We start from the raw sequence: 20095 nt of genomic DNA on the forward strand, positions 1-20095 counted from the left end.
TTAAATGTTCCAGTTGTGACCAATCCATCTATGCAGACTTGGGAAGACACCCCAATTCACAGCCTTCCCAAGTTCCAGAGCAAACAGATGGCAGGAAAGGGATAGTGTATTTAGGAACTCTTAGAAGCAGATTCCTATACCAGAAGAAAACCCTGGTACCCTCTCTCTGGTCCCAGGGCACCCATGCCCAAGCTGTTACTACTGCTGCTGCTGTTGCTGCTGCTGCTGTTGCTGCTGCTGCTAATTAAACCCCCAGGGAAGTTTCACAGAGCCCCAGCGTGGACTTTGAACAAGTGACAGCTGCAGCAAGAAGACACCAGTCTCCACGGGGAATGCACTGAGCCCTACTGGGCAGCTGGGGTTCAGGGTTCCTGGCCTGCAACAAGCTGGCCTCCAATTTACAGCCTTCAGGAAATGGATACCTGATTATGCAAAGTAGTTGAAATAGTCTTTACAAAACAAAGAAGCCACCAGTATTTGAGGGGCTGAGCTTTCAAAGTATCAGGTCCAATAGCAGCTAAAGGAACAGGGGTATAGATCAATATATCAATAACATATGTGTATTGGGGAAGGAAGAAACTTTACCCTCCTAGGTTCTTCCGGCTGATCTAATAATCAAGTAAACATGATACAAATTAACGAGAGAAAATAGCTAAATTACACACATGTATGGGAACCCCACATACACGAGAGAGTCAGAGGTCCCACATACTTGTACATGAGAAGTTAGACTGAAAGTTAAAATGATGTATAGATGACATTCTGAGCATAGGTGTTTTGGGGCTCCAGCCGGGAGGAAGGTCATTCAAAGGACATAAGAAGAGCAGATATTCAGTAATTAGAAGTTTGCACTGCCCTACAGATAAGTCATAAAAAATTGTTTCTGGTAATAACTCTTACTATGGACAAAGATCCTAATTTAAAATTTTTTTAAGGGAGGCATTAAGTTTCTCGCGACCCCGTGGGGTCTCTATCGCCTTCTGCTCAAAATTATTCACGTGCCAAAGTGGCACTTCTTAGGGAGGCCTGTTCTGAACCCTTACAATGTATAAAATAGATATATCAATAATAGCTAACATTTAAACATCTTTTACCAGGTGCCAGGTATTTACAAGCTAGGACACCAATTACCTCATTTAATCCTCACAACTCCCCTAAGGGACAAATACTATCATTATCCCCATTATACAGACGTGGTAACTAAGGTTTGTGGAAGTTAACCAACCAGTTCACGGTAATGGGAATGTAGTAACCCACGCCAGGCAGTGTAATTTCCAGATACTTCCTTCTTATTATCGCTCCGTCCCCTCACCTCTGCTCCTCTTCTCCCCTCTCTAGAATTCTCTCCCGAGTCATGCCGGACTTTCTGGGCCCAGCAGAAGCCGAGAGCAGCACCCCCACCAGCCTCTCCTTGCAGAGCAAAGGCCCCAACCTATGGCCGGCGTGAGCACGTACTCGGAAACAGGAATACATGTGTGGATTTGTGCATGTACCTGCAAGCACCCATGTCTGGGGGTGCACAGGGGCCCCCGCTTTCCTCCAGACTGCCCTCCCGGCTTGCCCCGGAAGGCTCCCATGCGCCCCATCGTGCCCGCCCGCCACCCAAGCCGGCCCTCGGGGCAGAGCCCCCCGGACCCCCAGCCCAGTTAGCTACCCAGTTGCGGGCCCGGAACGCCTGCACGCATCGGGAGCCCAGCGCGCCCCTGCCGCCGTACACCAGCACCCGGCGCGCCTCGCCTGCAGCCGCCGCCATCCTGCTCCTCCCGCTCGGCTCCCGCAGCTCCGAACACCGCCCACGGCGCGCCCCGCCCCGGCCCTGCCGGCCAACAGGGCCAAGAGCGCCCGCGCGGCGGCCCCGCCCCGCGCCGCGCCCGCTGCTGCCGCCTAGCGTGCGGCCCCGCTCCGCGAAGAAGGCCACCTTGAGGGGCGGGTGTCCTCGGCCACGCCCCCAACCGGGCTGGCCCGCCCCCCAGGTCCAGTGAACCAGCAAAGGCAGGCCGCCGGCCAGTAAGTGCGTGACATCCTGGGCGAGCAGGCGCAGAGCTAAGGCGGGAACGATGGAGAGAGAGCAGGCGTGCGCGAGTGGGGATGGCTCTGCCATCAACTCGGTACCAAGAGAATAAGAGTCCATTGAGGAGATAAGACATACCACGTATATTTTTCCTGTAAATTAGACTGAAAGCTACTGCCTGGCCCCCCGTTTAGTAGCTGTGTGACCCTCAGCAACTTTCTTAACTGTTCTGTGTCTCAGTCTCCTCTCCAGTAAAACGGGAATACTAGTGGTCTATTCTACTAGGGTTTTTAAAAGGATTTTAAAAGATAATACTTAAAGCAGCGTGTGGCTAGTAGTAGGAGCTCCATAAATGCCAATTGAGCGTTATTAATATTTTTATTTTTTCCACTACTTCTGTTACAATTCACTGGGCCTCTTAGAGATTGTGAGTTCCAGGCCTCTTGCAATTTGGGGGTGAGGGATATTTAAATATCTATTTGGGGACATATTTAAGCATTAAAAATTGCCAAATGAGTGATACAAATATTGTAGTATACTATATTTTGTGTTTATACTTCACAAATTAATGCTTTTAAAACAATACCACAGAAAATGATTTCAAAATCGCTAAAAAATATGAGTACATACATACAGTACAACAGGCCTTTGGTCTGGTAGGGATGCAAGTTTCATGATGTAAAGTCCTGTAATACTGACCTTAGACCTCTGTGATTATGTAAGCTCCTATTTGAGAAGAGTATTAAAGGTCCACGGTTCCACATTTGAGCCCCGTCAAATGGCATCCCCCCCAACAGAGCCTGGTATTTTCTCACTTGTAAATTAGTTAACTTCTGTCCATGCCTGTGCCTCTAATACATAGTGCCCCTAAAAGCAGCACTGTCAGTTCTGTGCAGGTATGCTGTTGGGGTGGGGAGCTGTCCTGTGCATTGTAGGATGTGTATCACATCTCTGGTCTCTACCTCCTGGATGCCAGTAACAGTATCCCAGCCCTCCAGTCATCACAATCAAAGATATCACCAGACATTTCCAAATGTCCCCTGGGTGGGCAAAAGCACCCTTGGTGGAGAACCACCACCCATATTGTATGAGGCTGACAATTAAGTTCGTGAACTTGTTGCAACGATGTTGCTAACTTTTTTTGATATCAGAGGGATTATTCATTATGCATTTGTACCAACTGGACAAACAGTGAACCAAGTTGACTATTTGGAAGTGCTGAAAAGGCTGCGTGGAAAAGTTAGACGAAAACGACCTGAACCTTTCACCAACAATTCATGACTCTTGCATCATGACAATGCACCAGCTCACATGGCTCTGTCTGTGAGGGAGTTTTTAGCCAGGAAACAAATAACTGTATTGGAAGACCCTCCCTGCTCACCTGATCTGGCCCCCAATGACTTCTTTCTTTACCTGAAGATAAAGGAAATAATGAAAGGAACACATTTTGATGACATTCAGGACATCAAGGGTAATACGACGACAGCCATGATGGCCATTCCAGAAAGAGTTCCAAAATTGCTTTGAAGGGTGGACTAGATGCTGGCGTCGGTGCATAGCTTCCCAAATGGAGTACTTCAAAGGTGACTGTAGTGATATTCAGCAATGAGGTAGGGAACACTTTTTCTAGGATGAGTTCACGAACGTAATTGTCCGACCTCGTACATCTCTGTGTCACCCGCCACCCAAACACAGTGCCTTGTATACAGCAGATGCACAGACATTTACTCAATAAGCTTGTGTCAGATAAGGCACGCAGAAATACGTTGTTCGAGAACAGAATGCATCCTGCAACATATTTTATAATCAGAAGCTTCATTACCAGCAATGGAATTGCTAGAAGACTGGATACAGAAGAGGACACTCTTTATTCAGTGCCCTCTCTATGCCACACACTGTGCTGTTATTTCAGTTTACTCCACACAACAATCCTATGACAGATTAGGAAACTGAGACATGAGAGTCACAGGCACTGGCCCAGAAGAGAAGAAATTTGAACCCAGGTCTTCAGTAGTTAAGAGTTCTGCTTAAGCACACTTCCATTCATCATGGCAAGGGCTTGTTGGGAAGTCAGTTACTTCCCATCGAATTTTTTCTGAAAATAACTGCTGAACCGCTAAAACACCAAATGTTGACCTGGGTCCATCATTGGGGGCAGAAGTATGACACAAAGGTATTATCCATATCTTACCTTCTCAAAGCATGCTTAATGTTACAATAAGAATAACTAATATTATTGGTCGTTTATTAATGTGCCTATCACTTGTCTAAGCCTTTTATACGCATTGTGTTATTCATTACCAGAACACACACACACACACACACACACACACACACTCACACACTTGCTATTTCAAGGTCATTGTGATGAAGATGAGCTATTGTATTTCAAAGACCTAAATGCCAGCCCTAGCCCTGACCTCCAGTTTTCTCCTAAGAAAAAGGGTTGGAATGGTATAGTACCTCCCCAGCCTGCCACAAAGGGTCACTGAGCATTGTGGGAGAACAACCGTACGACAAAAGTCCTTTGTATGGGGTAGAGCGCTGCACAAGCTTCGGAGGCTCTCTTCTTTATGTTTGTGTGGAGAGCCCACAGAAGTGGACCCCAGTTATAGGGACGGAATCGGACATTTCCCTTCCCACGTGCCTCTGCTCCTGTGGTGCCCTCTCAGCGAGGTTCCTGAAACTCCTGTTGGTTAGCTATGCAAACTCCTGTACCCACCTCCCGACGTCTGTGACCAAATAAGGGATTTTACTGTGACCCTTCTGCCCAATTTTGCTCCCCAAAGCTATTGACAGTGGCTGTTGCCAGTCTCACAAGACAATAAGTTGACATTTAGCAATAGACTAAAAGTCAAAATTTAAACAGTCACAGTGTAGGATAGAAATTAGGGGATATTTCCATCCTAGTTCCTACAGATTAAAAGAAAAAGAGAGATCGTCACTATTAGAGGAGATAAGACCCCAGCAGGGTGATTATTATTCGCTAACACATTAGAAAAACACTTTCCTGTCCCATTTCAGGAACACCAATGGCAGGGAACAGGAGAGAGGAATGTAAGTGTTGGGATCCAGTTTGCCCCAGTAGCCACAAATGGACGCATACTGCCGTTTTACCCGCAGCAGATTCACCCAGTGATAAACCCGGGCATCATAAAGCCATGTTTACACATTTCAATTACAAGCCTTGAGCACGGAGGTCATCTCATGGTATTAGTAACAGTTCTGGGGATTCTGACAGCAGTGACATTTTAGAGAAAGAAATGCCCGGGCACACAGCAAAGAGATGGACATGTGATACCATGCATTGTTGGCAATAGTCAAGTGTTAATCATTCCATTTTTTTTGCCTTCCGTTGGATGCATTTTTGAGAATGGTTAGTGTCTCTTCCCAGGCAGATCTACCAGGTTTTGCCTGCTAATAACTTCCTCGTCATTAAGAGGTCCGCATCAGGGTTATTTAAATACTTGAAACGAGGAACAATTAAACCGTCGGCTGAAACATTAGTCTAGTGGGAGATATAGGATTACTTCCTTCAGTAACACACTCCTCTTCACTGAGTCGGGTGAAGACCGTCTCTGCAGAGACTTCCGGATGTGGTTGTAGTAAACACAGGCTGGCGGCAGACACTGAAGGAAGACCGGGGATGGACGTGGAATCTTGAAATGGTGTGTTTGGAAGAGCCAACCTTAGAGCAGAGGCTTACCGAGTGTCCGGAAGATGCCAACGGCCCCCGCCTGCAGCCTGGACACCGGGGGATGACCTGCACCCACTAGAATGCCTGGATGGTTCAAAAAGGTGTGGTACGGGCTGGCATCTTTACTCAGCTTCTCCTCCTTCATCCTGATCATCGTTGCTCTGGCCATGCCCCACTGGCTGAGTGGGAAAATCCTTTGTCAGACTGGAGTGGACCTGGTCAATGCCACTGACCCAGAGCTGGTCAAATTCATTGGGGACATTTATTACGGACTCTTCCGAGGCTGTAAGGTGAGGCAGTGCGGGCTCGGGGGCCGCCAGTCCCAATTCACAGGTGAGTATGTCTGGAACCAGAAAGCTGCATTAGAATGCTTTTTTTTTTTTTTTAATTTGGAAAGGTGCTTATGTCTAAATGTGGAATTCTACTGCTGCCTCACCCTAAGGCAGTAGTAACCCAAGGATTTTCGTGCAGCACCAAGAAACCCTGTTTTTTTGTTTTGTTTTTTTGGTACAGTGTAGTAGAAACTTTAGCAATAGGGATTTGTACACCTTTATAGTTTACCTCTATTAATAATAACTATTAAAATATTGAGTGTTTACATGTGTCAGACATTCTACTAAGCGCTTCACATGGCTCGTCTCTTAAGTCTTATAACAAATTTATAAAGGCAATTATTAACAATCCCATTTTGCAGAGGATGACACTAAGGCTTGCAGAGGTTGCATAACTTGCCTGAGGTCACCCAGCCAGGAAACTGCAGAGCTAGACTTCAGGCACATGGCACGTGACTTGGGTATTCTCAGCCAGTCCAGCCGTCGGATGTAGATTGCCTGCAGAAATGAACATTCAGGGAGCCTGGTGACTGCCTCCACTTCTGTTTGTAGAAAACCTTCACTGGCTGAGGGAAAGCAAAGGGCTCTGCACCTTGGCTCTGGAATCAGACTATCCCGGTTCAAAGCCCCACTTGGATGTTTGCTGGCAGGGAGACCTCACGGACTGGCTGCCGTGAACGTGAGCGGGCAGAGGTGTCAGCTGGCATCCAGTGTGGTGTTAGAGCTGCTTTGGATGTAAATAGAGCAGGACTCCAAGCCTGGCTTATTATGCCAGTTCTTCTGGGAAGAAAAAACCCAAACAGACAAGGTAATATTTGCAAGCCTTTAGAAACAAACAGATCGCTGGTGAGAACATTGTCCTACAAAATCATAATTAATCAACATAATGATGATGAAAGGAGATAAGGAATTGCATTATTTGATTTCTGTATTTCAGAACTGTAGTTTTTAGGAACCTGGCCAGGGTACATATCTCATTAAATTTCTAAAGACAGGAAGCTGGAGCAATGACAAATATACTAATACAAATTGGCATCGTTTATATACATGAAATACATATTTGTTCTGTATATTCAAGAAATAAAAAGGTCTCTGGGAATAGTTACATGTACCCAACAATTAATTTGGAACAGGGATATTGGAAAAATAGCTCTATTATAAAAGCATAACATAAAAAGCTGAAAACACATACACACACAAAGAGTGGCATCTTAAAAGGAGACCATATATGCAGAACTCGGTTCTGAACTGGGTCTGATTGAGGTAAAGGATGTCACTGGGACACCCGGCGAAACTTAAATGGGGCGTAAGGATTCAATGGCGGTCACGTTTTAGTGCTAATCTAAGGATTTGGATGGTTGTAGTGCGGTTATGTAGAGGATGTCCTCTGTACTTCATGCGGAAATAGACCCTAAAGTACTCAGGGATGAAGGGGAAATTTACTCTCAAATAGTTGAGGAGAGGGAAAAAAATTTCTTTGTGCCATTCTTGAGATTTTTGTGAAGTTTGAGATTGTTTTAAAACCACACACACACACACACACACACACACACACGCGCGCTTTAAGGGGGAAATGGCACAATTTTTTAAATAGTTATAGGTAATTAAAATTAATGAAGCTTATGAAGGAAGTTCCAAAGTTTGAACAAGGAAATGACAGATTCAACAGCAGTAATATTCCAAGACTTCAATAAGAAAAATGGTGCTTAGGGAATATAATAAAAATAGCCCACGGTAATTACATAGCACGATATAGCATGTTACCATGATAGCCACCTTATTACATACTTGAAAATTTATCTGTTATGTTTGTTATTTATTATCTGTCTCACCCCTTTAGCGTGTAATTCCCTGAGGGCAAGGATCTTGTTTTATTCACTGATGATCCCACGCCCCTAGTGTGGCGCCTGGCAGACAGTAGATACTCAAAAACATTGGTTGGATAAATAATGATAAAGTACTTTTAAATTCATTTCTACTGAATGTTCATATACAAAATTCCAGACATGTGCCCTATGCTATACCAACCCTAGATAGAAGACTGAGGCTCAGAGAGGTTAAGCAACTTGCTCAAGGTCACAGATCCACGGGTGCCAGAGCCAGGTCCCAACCCAGGTCAGTCTGACCCCAAAACTCCTGCTTTCTTCCACATGCTGCTCCTTCTGGAATCTGTGACTGGCAACTTTCCCCAAGGCCTCCTCCAAACGATGGTTATGACAAGACTGGGCCCTTCCCGTGTGGTGCTAATTAAACCGCTGCCATCCCAGCTCACAGAAATGTAAACTACTGCTAGCAGAAGCCATAAGGCAGTGAAGACTTTGTGTTTGCCCCCTGGAGGAACTCATAAATGTTCCCTTCTCTCCTCCCTTTCCTTCTCAGACGGATGTCATGGGGGCCAGCCCACGGGTTCATCTAACACGGTCTGCTCTCTGAAGCATCAGAACTACGCAGGAATCATCCAGGATGTGTTTGTAGAATAGTATTCAAGACAGTGTTGTTTCCAGCTACCCTGGGGGTGTTCCAGAGGACAGTACATAAACATCCATTCCCAGGGTCTTGCATTCCTCTGGAAAACCTTCTCCAGGCCCCGGGGCCAGGTTCCTACTGTGTTTGGCTGGTTTTGTCAGGCAGCAGTTCAGGGACGCCATGGTTCAGCTACTGATCTCTGGAGCCAGAGGAGTGCCCCTGCCTGTAGATGGAGCACTTCTACAGGCATGCAAAGTGCTTTCAGGATGGAGCTGTGCAAGGCAGCGGCAGGACACTGCTCTTTTATCCCCAAGATGGAGTCAGGATTTACCTGCTTCTGTCACTTACTACTGATCTGGATAAAAAAAAATCTCTCCTCCCAGGGCCTGCGTGCGGGTCTGCAAAGATGGGGGTGTGAAAGTACTTTGTAAACTATGGAGTCAGGAGGTTTGATTGGGTCCCATGGACAAACTCTCTATTCTCACCTTCACAGAATCGCCCCAGAGAGTCAATTCCCAAGCTGATCATAGAGAAAACCAAAGAACTATACAGTTGACCTTTGAACAGCATGGGGGGTTAGAAGCACCGACCCCCTACAAAGTGAAAAATCTCCACATAACTTTTGGCTCCCCAAAAACTTAACAACTAAAGCCTGCTGTTGACTGGAAGCCTTACTGATAACATAAACAGTCGATGAACACATATTTTTTGTGATATATATATATATATATATATATATATATATATTATATGCTGTGTTCTTACAATAAAATACGCTAGAGAAAAGAAAATGTTATTTAGGAAATCACAAGGAAGAGAAAATACATTTACAGTACTCTATTGATCAATACCGTAAGTGACATCGTCTGTTTATAAGATGAAAAATATCCTCGTATAAGTGGACCTGTGCAGTTCAAGGGTCAACTGTGCATCACAACCAATTAAGATCCTTTTATATACCCAGACCTTCTGAAATAAAAATGAGTCAACCTGTGGGTTTGGGTAGCTGCGGAAAGAAACAGACAGACATTAATTTAGCCATGTCCACGCATTCAACTGTGTTATTGAGGATTTATGGGCTCCGCACCCTTAGGAAAATAGGGATGAACGAGACACAAATACCTGCCCTCCAGAAGCTGACTGTCTGGGAAAGAAGCGCAGTATCTGAGTACGAGACACATGACACGTTAGTGTCTCAGATCGTCCCTCATAGTTCATTTCCTTCAACACTTTCTACCAAGGAGGAAAGATTTTATTATGCCCATTTTACTGATGAAGAAATTGGGGATCAAAGAAATCAATCAATGAAATCATTTCTGCAAAAGCACCTGATGTAATGCCTGATACACGGGAAGTGCTTGGCAGTTCTTAGTTCTCTGGTTCCCTCCCACCTGCCATCCCACAAGCATTCCATCAACAGCCAGCGCCTGGCTCTGACGCCCAAGCTCATGCTTTTCTTATTTACCTTGTAGATGCGAAAGGGACTGCTGGACCCCTCTGGGATTGGGAGCAAACAAATGATCTAATAATCAGATATTATCTCATTTTAGATGCTGATAGAATGATGACTCACCTCTGGTATTCAAGTGAGGTAGCTCTAATGCATACAAAATACGAATATTTGAATTTAAAATAAGACCTCTAGAATTCCAGCTATACTAGGATTAAAATTTTCAATCTTTGCTTGTCCAAGTTATTTGATTTGTTTTTAGGTCCTGTATAGGTCTATTTATGGGCTCTATAGCAAAGTGGTGAAGACAGCACTTCCTGACTACTTGGCTGAGCTATTCAACTTCGGTATTTTTCTTCAGTTTGTCAGAGTGAGAGAGGGTTTCCAGGACCAGTACCAGCAAAGACGCATATATGTGCCTGGTGTGCAGTGTAGCAATTGTCATTTATCGCCATGGATCATATGTGTTTATGGTCATTGATTTCAAGCTGGAAACTTATATTTAATCCTTAAGTCAGAGACTTCTAAAGCTTTTGGAAACTAGGTACAAATATGAAAGTTAAACAAACAGCACCTTTCCAGGGGTGGCACCGTGTGACAGGACCAAATGTGGAATCGGCCCTCAAAAAATCATTAATGGAAGGAAGTGAGGCATTAAAACTCCCGAGGAAAGATTTGAATTTCTAAATAATGACATATTAAAAATAATAAGATCTCAGATAACTGGGAGGTCCTAAGCACTGAGGTTTGGCCTGTGAATGTGGGAGCTGAATGAGATTCAGCCTTTGCCAATAAAGATTTTTTTTTTTTAATATAGTCAATATGCGTCCTACTGTGGAAGTGAAAGATTGGGCACCCTTTCACCATGCCTCTCCACATCAATCCCTGTGCCCCAAATTCCCTCTCCCCATCATTCTAATATGGTTATTTCTCAAATTTTTATTAAGTCAAATCCGGAGCTGGATTCATATCATCATATGGACATGATGAGTTCCTTTTAAAAGTTGCATTTTGTGGGTGTACCTTAGTTTATTAAGTCAATCTCTTATTGATTCATATTTTCGTTTTTCTGCAATCTTTTGCTGCTGTAACGAGTATCCGATACATGCAGCTTTGAGCACATGTAGGAGTGCTTTTCCTAGAAGTGAAACTGCTTTGATAGTCCTGTCAAATTGCCCTCTAAGGAGAGTGTATGAATTGATATTCCTGCAATGTTTGACAGTGTCTCCTTCCTTACACCTTCATCAACACAGTGTGTTAGCAAACCTTTCGATCTTTGCCAATCACAGAGCGATTATTTTCTATTTTAAAAATAGAGGATTACTATGCTAGTCATGTGTTCTCAGGATTGTGCTGAAAGAAAGGAAAATGAAACAATTAGGTCATCAGGCGTAAGGTGGCACGTTTGGAGTAAAACAAGGCTGAGAGTTTGAAAAGAAAAAAGAAAAAAACTAAGGAACACTGAGATGGAAGGGAAGGAAAGGGAAGAGAGAAGGCTTACGCAGAAAAATCCCTTGGAAAGAAGCTTATTTTCCACAGTAGTTTCCAGTGCTGATGTGATAACCTAGTGGAGATAACTATAAACGGAAAGACAGACCTGGAAAGAAAGTTAAATCAGAGCTAAGGACGTAAACATGGAGTGTCTGGAAACTTCTGAGTGGAAAGACACTTTAAAGGGAGAGGGACCAGAGACTCTAGTTCTCAGGTTTGAGAGACAAACCTTCTGTGAATAAAGGGAGGCAGTGGGCCAGCAAAGGCACCAGAGGGGAGAGGGGTGGGGGTTTGGGGGTGAGTGGAACCAGGAAAGATTTGAATCCTGGCTCCCAAAGAGGAACAAAGAGCTGCTAGTCAGTCAGTGGTATCAAATGCTGAAGCAGGGAGTTTGGAGCTCAAGAGATGGACCCCAATTTGACCAGGGGATATTCACTAGAAACCCTGGAATAGCTGCAGAAGAATGAGTATGCCCAGAAGTTCTTTAGCTTTCATCATTTTAAAGTCTTCATTTATAACTACTGAAAACAGTGATCTAAACTCTATATACCATACGCTATATAGGACTACAGTCCTATATAGAGTTCAGGGTCACCTTGCCCAGAGATAAGAGACTAATGTCTCCAAGCCTGTGGGGAGAAGGAGGTAATGAAATCTACCTCACAGCCTTGTCACAAGATTGAAGGAGATAACAAACGTAAAATGGCCCATGACTATGCTCGGTAAATGCTGATTTCCCTGAGCAGGTATTATTCTTACCCTGAGCAGGTATTAGTATCCCCATTATACTGATGAGGAAAATGAGGCTCTGAGAAGTTACCTGACTTGCCCCAAGTCAGAGAGTGAAAATAATAAAAGCAACAACCACAGCCGCCCTTTTGGAGAACTGAGTCTTTCCCAGCCAATATTTACATAAACTTGTCTGCTGTGACAGATCATTTAATCTTCACCGCGAGGACGTGCTAGCCAATATAGAGAAAACAAGTACAAACGAATACTTCACTAAATTATCCTGTCACATGAATACGGACGTTCGATATTCTAAGAGTATTGTGCAACATAAGGATTGAGTTATGAGGGACCCAAGAGGGTGCCCCAAAGTGGGCATTACTCCTATTCCTATGCACCTCACCTGATCCACTCAAGTCTTGTAAGATGGGGGGCAGGGTTCAGAGGGTCCTATATTCTAGGTGTGGCAAATGAGCAAGGCTGGGAATTGAAACCAGATCTTTGCATGCCAGATGCAGGTTTTGCTCAGCTACACCCTGCCACCCTCCTTACAGACATGCCTGAGACCCCTTCTACCTCTCTGATTTAATGAAGGCAACTCTCTGACCCAGATTCAAGCTTTGCGATCGGCCCTCGTTCACTGACTATTTGCAGCCTCCTTTGCTAAAGAGATACCGTTCAGGGCTTGTGTGCATCAGCTCACAGCACATCCCAGCACTGCGAGGTCAATGCAACTTAAATTGCCAGCTGGGGCACATTGTGACATGGCATCCACCCCAAGGAAGAGAGGATTGTTGGTCAATTGACAAGTGGCAAATCTGGGGTTGTGAGTTGATCTGGAAAAGGCTCCTGCTCTTTGAAAACCGGACACTTGCTGCTGGGCCCTCACGCCGGTCCATTAGAGCCTTCGTGGTCAGCAGGTTTGGGCTTCATGAACTTGAGCCGAGTTCTGACACTGACACAGTGGCTGTGTCTTCTCTCCCCAGTCTTCCCACACCTGGTGAAGGAGCTCAACGCCGGTCTCCACGTGACGATTCTGCTTCTCCTCTTCCTGGCTTTGCCCCTGGCTCTGGTCAGCATGGGCTTTGCTATTCTCAACATGATCCAGGTTCCGTACAAGGCGGTCAACGGTCCCGGGGGCATCTGCCTATGGAATGTCCTCGCAGGTAAGGACGGCCCCGAGGCGGAGCAATTCAAGGCAGCACCATCCCCAGGCTGAGAAACCGGAGGACGGTGTGAGAGAATGAACAGAACCCCTCGGCCTCCACTTCCCTGAGTCTGTAACAGACGTCCACTTTACTAAAAAAAAAAATGCAGAATCTCTGTCACAATAGAAAACCAAGTCGTTAGCGTGCATGAGTGGCTGACGATTAGAGCTGCAAAGAGAGGTCAGGGTGAGGGAAGAGAGCAGACAGACAGCTGGGGGTGAAGAGGCGGGAACGTGGGCGGAGGCAGCAGCTGGAGCGCCCGCGGGCTGGGCGGAACCCTCATAAATGACAGGAGACACAGAACCTGGGCGTTTTACCTGCTGATTTTGTTTAAACCTCACAACCTCCCTAGGAAGCTAGGAGGCGGTATTATTTGACCCATATTTACAGATGAAGAGCCCGAAACTCGGAGAAGTTCAAAGGTGACCCAAGGTCACACAGCAATAGGTAGGTGGGGATTCCAACCCAAGTACAAATGAATCTAAACCCTTTGCCCTTTCATTAATGACGTCTCTTTTATGACCGCCATGACCTATTTTCCAAGCCAAACACCAAGACAAAAGGGGTGTCTGTGTGTGTGTGTTGAATATATTGATACATAAAAAATAATTCACATTTGGAACCTGAAAAATTATTTGTAATGAAAATAACAAAATCGTAAGAATTGAGGTCTGTTTCAGAAAACCCAGATCCAATGGTCAAGGCATCATTACGGCAGTAACCCCTCACTACCTTTACCTTATACAGGTAACCACAGAGTATAACAGCAGGTAATGTTCATTGAGCATGTCTTAGAATGTAATGTCACTAAGTCAATTGCTATGCATCTGCCTGTATTTTCAGACTGTGGCCATCCTGTAGAATTACTTACATACATGGCTTCCGCACACCTGGACTGCAGGTGTCTTGTTCATTTCCACCTGAGTCGTCATACTGCTGGCATGTGAAAAGTGCTCAGTCCTGCTTGCTAAGTAAATGCTTATCTCTCTGTTTCCTGCCTCAGAGACACACTACACTCAAGTTCTAAAAAGGCAATTTGACAAAACTTTAGTGTCAAAAGGCATAAAAACTTGAATATCGTTTGATTACATAATTCCAATAGAGATTTATGCTAAGGAAATAACTGGAAAAGCACACAAAAGTGTGCAGTAAAAGGGGTTCACTGCAGCACTTTATAATATTGAAAATTAGAAGCAATCTTGATATCCAGAAATAAGATCACATTTAATCAGACTTAATTAAATTAGTTAGGTCTGTCACTAAGATAAAGCACTGTGTGCCAGTTTAAAGTGGTGCTGTAACAGAATATTTAACAATGTGGAAAAATGTTCAGGTAAGGGGAAGAAATGAAGTGTAAAACAGTGAGAGCACCATAATACTAATTTTTTTCAAGAGAAAGAAATGTAAAGAAATATACTAAAATGTTTAAAGTGTTTATACCTGGCTTTTAAGATAAAAGTAAATTTGTATTTTCATCTTTCTCTGGAGTCCAAATTTTATTCAATGAAGATGTAATGATGTAAACAAAAAGTATAGTAAATATGTTTTTTTAAAAAAATTAAAATCAAAGCAGTAGAAAAGAAAGGGGGGAAATAAGGGGAGAGGGAGGGTGGGAAGGAAAGAGAGAAGGAGAGAGAATTTGAAGCCACAGGTAGGGAAGTTCGGAATCCTTCCAGTTTCCTCTCTCTACTTTCCTTTCCTCCTTCTCTTATCTCTTCTTAATCTAAAGCATGGAATGAAGATGGTAAAAAAGGAGAGAACAGTCTACTCTGTTAAAACCCCAATCTGCACGGTAAGTGTTCTTTTATCTTCCCATGTCGCTCTCAGGGTCTACATGCAAATTCTAAAATATTTAGAGATTGAACTTATCCAAATGTGGATACCCTAGAAAGGATGGCACTGGACAAGGGAAGAGCAATTGGAGGAGTCGAGATTCAAAGTCAATCTAACATGAAGCTTATTCTCTTTTTCTCACACCTCTTGCCTGTCACACTGCGTGGGTTGTCTGCAGCTTTTAAAAACAAATTAAAATCTGTGTCTCCCTAACAATGTTCTTTAAACCCCAAGCAAGTTTGTTACCTGTGCCACAGAATGGCCACCTCACATAAAGTTGTTACGACTGCAAAAAGGACCTGTGAATGATGGTGACCTTTTTGGGTTTCAGGAGGAGTCGTGGCGTTGGCCATCACCAGCTTCATGGCCGCAGTGAAATTTCACGACCTGACAGAACGAATCGCCAACTTTCAGGAGAAGCTCTTTCGCTTTGTTGTGGTGGATGAACAGTACGAAAAGTCATTTTGGATCTGCGTAGCCAGCGCCTCAGCTCATGCTGCAAACTTGGTTGCGGTGGCCATTAGTCAAATTCCCCTTCCAGAGATTAAGACCAAAATAGAAGAGGCCACGGTCACAGCCGAAGACATCTTGTATTAATAGCCTTCTGCTGCTCATACCCTTTCCTCAATCAATTCTGTAGTATGAGTGGAGGCCTCTTTTTTGCAGGCTTCACAGTCCAGAATATTCATGGTTTGGGCAATATTAAGAAGGAACTAGAAGGAGGAAGGGTGGTACCTGGACTAGGAAAGAAAACTTTCCCCAATTCCTGGCATCTCTGCCTTTCTCTCTCACTGACCTTGGACTTAGAGTTGGACTTGGAGACTCTGCACTTGCCAGCTATGGGTGACATTGGACAATTCACTTAATGTCTACTTCTCAGTTTTTGTATCTGTAAAATGGGGACAAGAATGACCTCACAAGATTGTAATGAGATTTCAATGGGCGATAATGTTGCCGGCCTTTGGCTATTGTAGAGCACCCCACAAATATAAGGTACTGAACCCTCCAATAAATGTCTATAGACCCTTGGTCTATTCCACACAATATTAGGGGAAATATGTTGATATCCCTGCCCTCCAGAAACACTGAATCTTTCCACATGACACAGGAATCAGAGAGCAAGAATAACACTAACAATGAAAATCACTACCTTTTTTCAGTGGTTCTACATGCTAGACACTGTTCTAAGAGTTTTACATATATTAGGTCCTCACTACAACCACAGATTGTCAGTACAACCTTATTTCCATTTTATAGATGAAGAAACTAAGGCATAGAGAGGCTGGGTAACTTGATGAGGTCAGGAGTGAAATCGTGGAAGTCTGGAGCCAGAGTCTATGGTGGTAACCACTTTGCAAATCTGTTGTTTGATGTACAGACATAAAGGACCGAGAAAGGAATTAATTCTTCAGGATGGGATGTGGAATTAAAGAAGGTGTCACAGAGGTGACATTTGATCTGAACTTTGAAAGACGAGTAGACATTTTCCAATGGTGAAGGAAGCGGGGTTGGAGGAGGGCACTCCAGGATGAGTCACTGCTGAGGGGAGACACAAGGTATGAAGTTACAAGAAAGGCTTGGAAGCATGTGAACACCCAGTGGGATTAGAAAGTCACCTGTTGGATAAACCCAGCTGTTTTGTGTTGGGTTTTCCTAAGTGGTACCGTGATCGTTAATTTTATGTTGATTTAGCTAGGCCACGGTACCCAGATATTTGGTCAAACACTATTCTAGATGTTTTTGTGAAGGTATTTTTTGGAGTAGACTTTGAGTAAAGCAGATTGCTCTCCATACTATGGGTGGGCCTAATCCAATCAGTTGAAGGCCTTAAGAAAAAGACTTTCCACTCCCGAGGGAGAGGGAATTCTGCCAACAAATTGCCATTGGCCTTAAACGTCAAATCTTTCCTGGATCTCCTGACTGCCAGCAGACCCTGCAGATTTTGGGCTTGCCAGACTCCACAATCATGAAAGACAATTCCTTCAAGCAAATCAGTCTGTGTCTCTCTGTCTCTCTCTCTCTCTGTCTCTACACACACACACACACACACACACACACACACACACACACACACATACTCTATTTGTTCTCTGGAGAACCCTCATTCATACAACTCTATTAATTCATTTTCCCATGACGCCAGCTGGGGTGAATCCTTTCCCAGGTATTTTGTCTTCATGCCAAGCAAAACATTACCTAATCCTCCAGATTGGCTCCATCTTAAATGACACATGACTTAGGATTCTATCTTTGCTTAATGCTGAGCTTCAGGAAGATCCCACGGCATCTCTTATGTCCTAGTCGCTTATGATTTCCTGTGGGGCCTTCTCTCTCTTCCAGCCAGGTTAGCTCCATCCCAGCCACAGCTGCAGTACTAGGTAGTGGACGGATGTCACTCATCAAATACGCAGATGGCACATGGCTGGAAGGGATCGTTAACTCACCAGGAGATAGATCCAAAAGTGTTGTCTCAAAAACATGTGGAAATGTCCTACCAAGTTTAACAAAAAGTCCTGCTGATGGTTAAAAATAATCAATAACATAAATTTAGAGAAGACTCAGGTAACTGTTTATATGATACATGTCTGAAGATCTTGGTGCATTTATTCATTCAACAAGTATTGAAACTGACCTAGGTGCTAGGAGTAGAGCAATGAACAGACAAAAATCCCTGTCCTCCTGAGATTTCATTCTTTGAGCAGCTGGGATGACTCACATGGACAGAGCACGTGCTGGAGCGACTCAAACCCTTAGCCCAGCCATAACCTTTGACCTGACCATGGCCCTCGAGGATGTACAGACTGTCATGTAGGAACAGAGTGAATTTGGTTTTATTTCTAATAGTAGAATTACCATATCAAGATGGTAACCTTGAACAAGGTGGATGCGTTCCAAAGTGCAGGGTTTTGTACGTGTGCATTTTTCCAGCGACAGAATCCAAAGCTTTAGAAAGAGTTTCAGACGTTTCTGTAACACCTTACAAGTTTCGAACCATGACCTGTCAGGTCGGGCTGTAATGTGGCTGGAGATAGTCGGGTTCCATCTGAAAGGCATTTCCCAGGGATACTGTGGCAGAGATCCCTGTATAGAATTCGGCAAGTTTTGCTGGGAGGGCGGGGAGGGGAGGGAAGAAGGGAGAGTGAACATCTAGGTCACACGATTCACTTGAATGATCACTCAAGTGTGCAGAGAACATGTAGCTCCTTTATTTTAACTATAGTTAATCTGGTCATTTTATGAATAAGCAAAAACTAATAACAAATGCCCAGCCCATTTTAAATTTACCCTGAGCTGATCTTTTATACCATCCTTCCTGGTAATGCTAAGCCTCTCAGGGAAAAAGCGGCTGGTTCCTCACCCACCTTCTCTGTCCCTGCCTCTCTCCCAAAGGAGGTTCTGAGGTTACAGGGGGAGGAGGCACACACACACATACCACTGATTCTGGGAAGCGTCCTGGGCCTTCTGCTGGTTCTGCGGGCACACTGGTGGGGTTCACTGGACTCCTCTGCCCCTGGTTACTGGTTGCTCTGCCAGCCTCCCCAGCTCTGCCTGAGGCTGGATTCATTTATGAAATGTTCTTTCAACTGGGAAAAGCCCGGTCACTGCCTGGAAGGCTTGTCCTTATCTTTTATCCTACCAGCTGCCGACCACTGAGTGACCCCCAAGTCCTCCCTCCAGCTCCCCTGTCTGCCCGCTGGTCCACGCCCAGCTTTGGCTGCAGTCACCCACCTGCCTCGGCCTCCTAGGAGCTTCACCTGGTGACAACACAGCATCCTGCCGCAGGGGTTCCTGGGGTTCCCCTCTGTTCTCTCTTAGGAAGTAACTAAGGTGATTCACCGACTATTATATTTCCCCAAAGTTGCAGACTTGAAAGGTTCCCTGCTGCTAATATGACAGATTACATATGAAATAAATTCCATTTAAAAAATTAAGTCTCTGATTTTCAAAACCACCAGAACGGGCCATAAGTACAAAAGTGAAATCTCACTCTCAAAGCTCACTGCAATGGTTATATTTTTCCCACACCTAGAAAAAAATTCATCAAACTCTCTTCCTGCCTAATGCTTCAAGGCAGGCTTGATACTGGCTGCAGGCCAATCAGGGAAACGTGTGAATATGCCTTAAGTGAGGCCCAGCTCTTCTGAGGTCACCATTTCCTCATTCGTAGAATGAAAAAGTTCTACTTTGTGACAACGACCACCATCTAGTGTGGGCCAGGCACTTTACATACTTCCTAATTCTGACAACAGTTGTTCAAGACACACATTACTGTTTTCATTTTACAGACGGGCAATTTGAGGTTCAGAGAATTTAAGTAACCTGTTCAGGCCACATTATTAATAAATAACGGAGAAAGGATGCAACCCTCATCTGTATGACGTCAAGGCCACCATTTTCCCACTACACCGTGATTGCCTGTCTTGAAGGGCTTCTAAGGCTCTTTCTCGGAACTTCTGCGGACAGCTGTGCAAGTTGCACGCCACCCAAGGGGTAACTGCTCAGATCTAGCCCATGTTCCCCAGGCTTGTCATGGCCTGAACCCTCGGGCGTTCTCCTCCGGAGATGGTGACTTCCTTGTGCTCACCAAGGCATCTAATGGGCTCACAGTGCCCTATCCCCATCCACGTAGTGTCCAAACGTTCATCATAACATTATTTTATGACATTGGTTAGAGTATGATAAAGATGATTAATTTTCGCATGTCCCTTAAAGATGGCTATCATATGCATTTATTCATAGATTATTAGTCAAACTAACCACATGTATCAAAGCCAATGAAACTCAGCAGGAATTCAAAGAAGTAATTAGTTATCTGTGAAACAAAGTCCTACTCTACATTCACTCTGTGTACTCTGAGTAATACATGATGTCTCAGTC

At 44.4% G+C, this 20095-nt stretch overlaps 2 protein-coding genes across 3 annotated transcripts in view; one reads left to right on the forward strand and one right to left on the reverse strand.

Annotated features, from left to right (window-relative positions):
- The window catches only part of QDPR (quinoid dihydropteridine reductase), a 49252-nt gene that overhangs the window by 12622 nt on the left and 16535 nt on the right, over positions 1 to 20095 (reverse strand). Inside the window, exon 1 of one of the 2 annotated variants that reach the window (XM_019744440.2) lies at positions 1655 to 1815. The exons of the other annotated variant lie outside the window; for it this stretch is intronic. Within the exon in view, the coding sequence (XP_019599999.1) occupies positions 1655 to 1753 (99 nt within the window). The 5' untranslated portion in view covers positions 1754 to 1815. Of the gene's footprint in view, positions 1 to 1654; positions 1816 to 20095 lie in introns of those variants that run through there. 2 annotated transcript variants of the gene reach the window in all.
- CLRN2 (clarin 2) lies at positions 5670 to 16305 on the forward strand. Its single transcript, XM_019744426.2, has 3 exons — positions 5670 to 6041; positions 13163 to 13342; positions 15549 to 16305. The coding sequence occupies exons 1-3, from the start codon at positions 5789 to 5791 to the stop codon at positions 15812 to 15814; spliced, it is 699 nt and encodes a 232-aa protein (XP_019599985.1). The 5' UTR covers positions 5670 to 5788; the 3' UTR covers positions 15815 to 16305.

This window comes from Rhinolophus sinicus, linkage group LG02 (assembly GCF_036562045.2).
Source record: "Rhinolophus sinicus isolate RSC01 linkage group LG02, ASM3656204v1, whole genome shotgun sequence".
In the NCBI taxonomy this organism is placed as follows: Eukaryota; Metazoa; Chordata; class Mammalia; order Chiroptera; family Rhinolophidae; genus Rhinolophus; species Rhinolophus sinicus.

Excerpts from the sequence above, each read along its gene's own strand:
- CLRN2 (XM_019744426.2), top strand. The coding sequence starts at position 5,789 with ATGCCTGGATGGTTCAAAAAGGTGTGGTACGGGCTGGCATCTTTACTC. Across the intron at positions 6,042-13,162 it reads CCGCCAGTCCCAATTCACAG|TCTTCCCACACCTGGTGAAG; the intron begins GTGAGTATGTCT and ends TTCTCTCCCCAG. Across the intron at positions 13,343-15,548 it reads CCTATGGAATGTCCTCGCAG|GAGGAGTCGTGGCGTTGGCC; the intron begins GTAAGGACGGCC and ends TTTGGGTTTCAG.